The 6,381-nt window shown below is 53.5% G+C and overlaps 1 protein-coding gene across 1 annotated transcript; it reads right to left on the bottom strand.

Annotated features, from left to right (window-relative positions):
• Nucleotides 1-1,115: 1,115 nt before the first annotated feature.
• On the bottom strand, nucleotides 1,116-4,655 carry TMEM53 (transmembrane protein 53). Its single transcript, XM_032192799.1, has 3 exons — nucleotides 4,597-4,655; nucleotides 4,241-4,344; nucleotides 1,116-2,345 (listed from the first exon to the last, which is right to left on the bottom strand). The coding sequence occupies exons 1-3, from the start codon at nucleotides 4,652-4,654 to the stop codon at nucleotides 1,683-1,685; spliced, it is 825 nt and encodes a 274-aa protein (XP_032048690.1). The 5' UTR covers nucleotide 4,655; the 3' UTR covers nucleotides 1,116-1,682.
• Nucleotides 4,656-6,381: the final 1,726 nt, after the last annotated feature.

The raw sequence follows: 6,381 nt of genomic DNA, 5'->3' as shown, positions 1-6,381 counted from the left end.
GAAACTATTTTTTTTCTCCCCAAGAGAAAGAGCACACTGGAGGCTCCTACCACAAAGTAGCCCCAAGCAGCAAGGATCCTGTGCTTGCAGCCAGTTTTCACTTCAAAAAGTGAAGACTTGCCAGGCTATCAGATCCTTCTCGGTTAATTCTCACACGTCCTGTACACCCCAGACCTCACCTAACACGGGGTTACTCTAAATAAGCACAGCCACACTGGCCTGCTAAAAACAGTTGTTCCAGCCACTGACCACAGCTCACCCTGTGTAATTTCCACGTGTCATGGTTCTGGTTCCAAACTTCCAAACGATCCTGGTGCTTCTCCAGAGCTCTCTCCCTGCCTGTGTTTCAATTAAGAACAGCGAGTGCTTGCTAATTGTCAGGTGACGGCACCCAAAGGTGGGTGAGTCAGGCACAGCAGGCGCAGCAGCCCACAGGCAGTGAATGTCTTCTGTAGAAATCCTCTGTAGAAATCCTTTTTTCCACATTCCTGCCTCACAAGGGCAGACCCTTGTTCAAACAGGCCATACCAGAGCCCTCCAGGGCCTGCCCTGCCGATTTCTGACTAAGGATTTAAAGCTGGTTAATCCTGTCCACCACATCTGTAATTAGCTTGCAGTGCTGTGGCATGAGGTAAACATGTTATTAGCAGGATATTCTCTGCCTTTATCCCCTCTTCTCCCCCAAATGAGCAACAAAACTCAAGCATGGCTGAAGTGCAGCGCAGCGAGCTGCCTTTTCACTAGGTGGAGGGAATTCATTTCTTGTATTACCAGTACACGCTGCAGGGACAGCAAAGACTGATCATCCGGAGAGAATGTTATGGGGGAAAACATTGAATTTCATGGTCATTTGTGGGTTAGCTGGATGGAAGTGATTTAAGAAACACGCAGTATAAATCACAGCTCCAGAAGACACTTTCATTTTTCTCTCAGTTCCACCTTTCCGTTTCTGAGGTCTTCTGGGTTACAGCTGTGCCAGTTTCCCGGCATTTCTAGATGCACAATCCTGGCTGCTCAAAGAAACGCAGTAATAGATGAGCACTAATCCAAGAAAACAAAGATTACCTGGGAGAACACACAACAGACAAGAAAGAGGAGAAACAAGACAACACGTATCCAAAAAAAAGGCTAACAGAGTTTTTGGTTGAAGAACACAAAAGTTATCACAAACATTTGAGCTCCACCCCGGGGCCAGGGAATCAGAGCTCTGGCTGCCCTCTCAGCCCTTTAACAGAACCAAGCAGTGCTGAGAGAAGAGGGAAACCTTGCAGCTGCAAGATAAAAGAAATAGCAGAGAGGGAAACCACAGAGACATTGAAGAGCTGTATTGCTGTATCAGTACAAGGCAACAGAACGTGTACATTGGACACCTGGAACAAGGACACATGGAAAGCAGGGAACACCACGAGACAGGAAGAAACAACATTCCTCGTGAAATTCTGGTCAGTGACACCTCAACTACCACACCATGCTAGAATTTCACTTTCAGTTCTTTAAATTACTCCAAATCAACTTTTTGCCGTGAGGTGGCTGGCTCAAAGACAGACTGGAGGCTTTCAGCTTTGCAGCAGAAGCCAAAAAAAAAAAAAAAAAAAGTGCCTAAGAAATCTCTACACTTTCCTCCACTCAAAGACATAAAGGGAGAGGGGGTGGCATTTCCCGTGTAATTTGAGGTCATCACGCTAACGAGGTGAGCCCCTGACACAGTCAGAGAGGAAAGTCACGCAGAGGTTGCTGTAGTAGGTGGGATATGACCGCATGTGGCTGACGTGAGCCGAATCTGAGAAGTCCACGGCTCTCACGGGGACGCCGAGCCGCTGCCGGGCGTCTGCCATGTGCTTCACCTCGCGGGCACTGATGACGGCGTCTGCCTGGGAGTAGAGGTACAGCTCGGGCCACCGCGAGGGCGCCTTCAGCAGGGCGTCGTAATGGCTCTCGTGGATGAAGCGGGTGAGGGGGTACAGCAGGATCCGCAGCACGACGACCGTGGTAGCAAAAGCGAAGATGAGGAAGTACCTGAGCAGCACGTTCGTGGATACCAGGACAGCCGCCAAGGCGCGAAGGCTTCCTCTCAAGTTTCTTCTGCCGGGGGCGCTGTCAAAAATGGTGCCCAGGACTTTGAGGTGCTGAAAGGGCCGCTGAGTGTGCAGCGCCTCGAGGATGTAGCGGTACAGCATGACGCCGCCGTTGCTGAAGACGTGGAACAGCACCGGCCTGTGGTCGATGCTGTGGGCAAAGAGCAGCTCCAGGAGCCTCCTGGCCGGGGTCCGGAGGGATCGGATGCCAAAGCTCTCGGAGAAGAACACCGTCCTCCACGGAGCCGTGTAGCGGATGACGGTGCACCCCTAGGCAGAACAAAAAGAGACCACCCAACACGTTTGGGCTGGGCTGTAAATTACAGAGTAGGCAAGCAGCAGTAGAGCAAAACATGAACATTTGAGGTAGATTTCCAACAGAAACCACAGGGCCAGGAGAAACTCGTCAGTGTTATTCACAAATCACCAGTATGAAAGGAGCTGGGCCCTGATAATCCTTGTGGGTCCCTTCCAACTCGGGATATTCTATGAATAGGATTCCATAAATCATAGCAGCACAAAGACTAATGAAAAGGCTTCTGCAACAGCAGCAGGCCTGGGTTTGATGACGTTCCAGATCCTTGCAAATCCTGTGCTAACTGGTACAGCCCCTGGGGGTGACCACCCACACTTAGCATCAGTCCTCACCCAGGAAGAGAAAACAGGCCCTCTCCCCAACTCACAAGCCTCGCAGCATCAATCATTTTGGCAAGAACAGCCTGCTCTGATACACATCTAGTTCATGACACCAAAACGAACATAAGAAGGAAGTGGAACTTCTCCCTTTTCTTAGGTAGCACTCATTTGCAGCCGTCTTTTAAGGCTCCACCGTGATCAACACTGAGATGATTTTCACAAGCCTTTCTGAAACTCCCTAGCTGTGCAACTGAGAAGCGTTGCTTCAAAGGAGACTCAGATCTGCTGAGCAGTCTGCCTTTACAGTTCAGACCTTACATTTTGGTGTAGATCAGGAAACAGAATCTCAGAGGAGTTCCTATATGGAGCAGGTGGAATTGCACTGATAAATGCTTTGGATCTTCCCTGTCACCTAAACACATTGACACTACACTCTGACAAACACGAGGTAAAAGCACGAAGACAGCCCTTCCTCCCAGAGCTCCCCGGGCAGCAAACTAAGCAGAAGAGAGGCTATCGAGTCCTTTAATCAAAGTTCTCTACACTGTCTTTCCGTGGTTGCAGCCACTTCCTCACTAGGGAGCTAAGAGAAGCTCTTCTGCCCTTTCCCACTACCAACACCTTTCTGATAGAGAAGTACTTCCACAGCAGCTGGCACGCTGCCACGTAACGCGCTCCTCACCTGATCGGCAGCATGTTTTACTTACAGTAATTGCTTAACAATTAATTTTTTGCTAGAACAAGCCAATTCATGACTCTTATGCTGGATTACACATTAACAATACGCTTGTTAATGTATAAACTTCGCCATCTATAGCTGAAACAGATGTAGATAAATACAAGATTTCTGTATGCTGACAGACAAAAAAAAAGGTTTGGTGTTTTACTGGGCCCCAATACAACAAGCTGGGGTCACCCAGGTAAAATACAGCATTAGTGAGGAGGAGCCCATAACTTAGGGAACTACCATGTGGACAGACCTCTCTAGTTCAAAAACAAGGAGCCACCAGTGGGCAGGTATTTCTATCACAGGGCACCTGTTTCACAGATGGGATATAACAAATTGGAGCTGTGACATTTTTATGGATTAATTTTACAGAAGGGAAGAGCTGGCGGGATGACAGATGCTGATATGCTGTCACTCCTCAGCCTGGCTTTGCTGAGCCTGTGCTGTGCCCTGTCAGCTTCCAGTAAATGTGTTTTTCCCCTAAAACAGCTAATGCAGTTCACATCCTTCACAAATAATCTCCCAGCTTTAACACCCTATTTCAAGGCCGGCCCAGTGGTTTGCAGAACAGCAGAAAGCCTCTCCCAGAAGTGTTTTTACGTTGTGTGCACAAAGGTGACACCAGCAGCTACCAGATAACACCCCCTCGGCTCCTGGACGCTGGGAGCTCTCAGTGACACCCAGAACCCACCCGCAGCTCCCAGCGACCCCAGACAGGGCCGTTCAGAGCCGTTTCACCACGGGAACACGAAGCAGGGATTCTCCCGGGATGCGAGCAGAGACGAGGAGGCGAGCCGCTCACCTTCTGGCTGTAGATCGCGCTGTACTTGGCCAGGTACCTGTCCTGGCAGCCCGCCCAGCCCAGCAGGATCACCACGGGCTGGCAGCCGGGCTCCGCGGCGCTCCCTGGAACACAGAACGGCACCGTCAGCTCCCCCCGCTCACCGCACGGCCCCCACAGGCCCCCATAGGCCCGCACAGGCCCCCCACAGGCCCCGTAGGCCCCTCACAGCCCCCCACAGCCCCCCACAGGCCCTCGCAGGCCCCCCACAGGCCCCTCACCCCCTGAGGCTCCCCCCTGCCCTTGGGGTCCCCCCCTCCATGCCCAGCACCCCCAGACCCCGCTCCCCTTCCCCTCCCATCCCTCCCGGTGCCCACCGCAGGCCTCCCCCGCCGCCAGCTCCACCACGGCCGCCTCCAGCCCGCGCGCCCCCATGGCCGCCTCCTCCTCCTCCTCCTCCTCCTCCTCCCTCCCTCCGCTTCCGCTCTCCCCACCGGAAGCCCCGCCCTCCCCGCGCCTCCCGTAGCCAATAGGAAGGGAGAGCGGCCGCCCCAGCCTCGTTCTCCCTCCCTCCGCCCCGCCTCCCGTTTCCTTAGCGACGCGGCCTTAGCAACCGCCGGCGGCCGGGCGCCCCGCCCACCGGGAGGGAAAGCGGGCCGCCCATTGGGCCGAGGGGAGGGGGAGGCGGCTCGCGATTGGCTGCGGGGAGGTGTCCATCATCCTGAGGGGAAGGGGCGCCCCCTCAGGGTCGGGGGCGGTGGGGCCGGGGGCGGAGGTGGTCGGGGGGGGCCCGGCGGGGTCTGAGGGGACGGGGAGGGACGGGAGGGGGCGCAGGGGGTGAGGGAGGGGCCCGGGGTGAGCGTTTGGGGCTGGGGGGGCGGAGGGGGAGGGGTTTGGGGGGGAGGGGGAAGGGCAGGGTGAGGGGCGAGGGGCTGAGGCCTAGGGGGTGAGGCCTAGGGGGTGGGTGAGGGGTGGGTGAGGGGCTGAGGGGTGGACACGGCTGTGAGAGGGGGTTGGGGGGGGTGGCGGGCACTGGGGGGCACTGGGGAGAGTGGAGGGGCTGTGGGGAGGGGCAGGGTGCCCGGGTGAGGGGAGGACCCTCCAGGGCAGCAGGCTTCGGGTTTTGCCCAGGGCCTGTGGGGCCTGGCGGTGCGGGATCCAAAGGTAGCTCCACATCACCCGGCCTGCCCGCGGGTCCAAGGCTGCGCCTCACGCCTGGCAGCGCCAGCCTGCCTTTTGGTCTGGTTTAGCAGTAGGTGGCATGCAAACAAGCGCCGAGCTGCCCCGCCGTCCCTAAAATCGCTCGTGTTTTTCTTGGCAGGAGAAAGGAACTGCCCTGACCCCAGCCCTGGTGTGATTGTTAGGTCCAGTGGGCTGGGGAGGCAGCCCAGCGCCGGTGAGGGCAGAGTTTGGAGCTAGCAAAGAGGAGTTATGTGTCGTTTTTAGCGCTGACAAACAACTCAGGCAAGTCATTTAACTGCCCTGTATGTATATGTGTGTTCCCATATGTAAAGTGGCAGTAATAAAAATACTCGGGTACATTTTCAGGGTGCTTTGCAATGTCAGCTTAAAGAGCACTATGTCAGCAGATGCTGTCGTTATAGCAGCCAGGGACTGATACCGCCGTATCCTCAGAAGTCTCGTGATCATTTTTTCAAGCTCATTTTTCTTCGCCGTTGATTCATGGGCAAGCTCTTTGTATCAATAAAATCCTCATGTCTTAAAGCTGGTGCTGGTTTTTCTGAACAGTGGAAGCTACTGTAGCTTTAAAATAAAAATAGGGCAGCATTACACCACCAGCATCTCAAACATAAATATGGAAACATTAATTTAGAATCAATTTTAGGATGTTTCAGACTGTAAAGTTCTTTTAACAAGATCTCTGTTGAGGACAGAGGAGCACTTTATGGGACTGTAAATTTCATGCAAACAGTCTCAGTGAAATACAGATTCCCCCTACATACTAGCTGTTCTCTCAATATCAATCATACGCCTTTGCAAGTAATGTTTCACAAATATTCTGTAAATCACGGGAAAATGCTCGCAATAATGTGAAATATGACTTTCACTTGACTGTTTCACCAGAGGCCCCTAACAGGCCATTCTCCTGTCAGCACTAACATTTGTTATGGCTAATAACACTTTCAATCACAACTATTTTG

The sequence above is a fragment of the Aythya fuligula genome, chromosome 8, assembly GCF_009819795.1.
Source record: "Aythya fuligula isolate bAytFul2 chromosome 8, bAytFul2.pri, whole genome shotgun sequence".
Taxonomy (NCBI): Eukaryota; Metazoa; Chordata; class Aves; order Anseriformes; family Anatidae; genus Aythya; species Aythya fuligula.
Note: the sequence above shows the minus strand (reverse complement) of the source record. Positions and strands in the feature narration are given on the sequence as shown.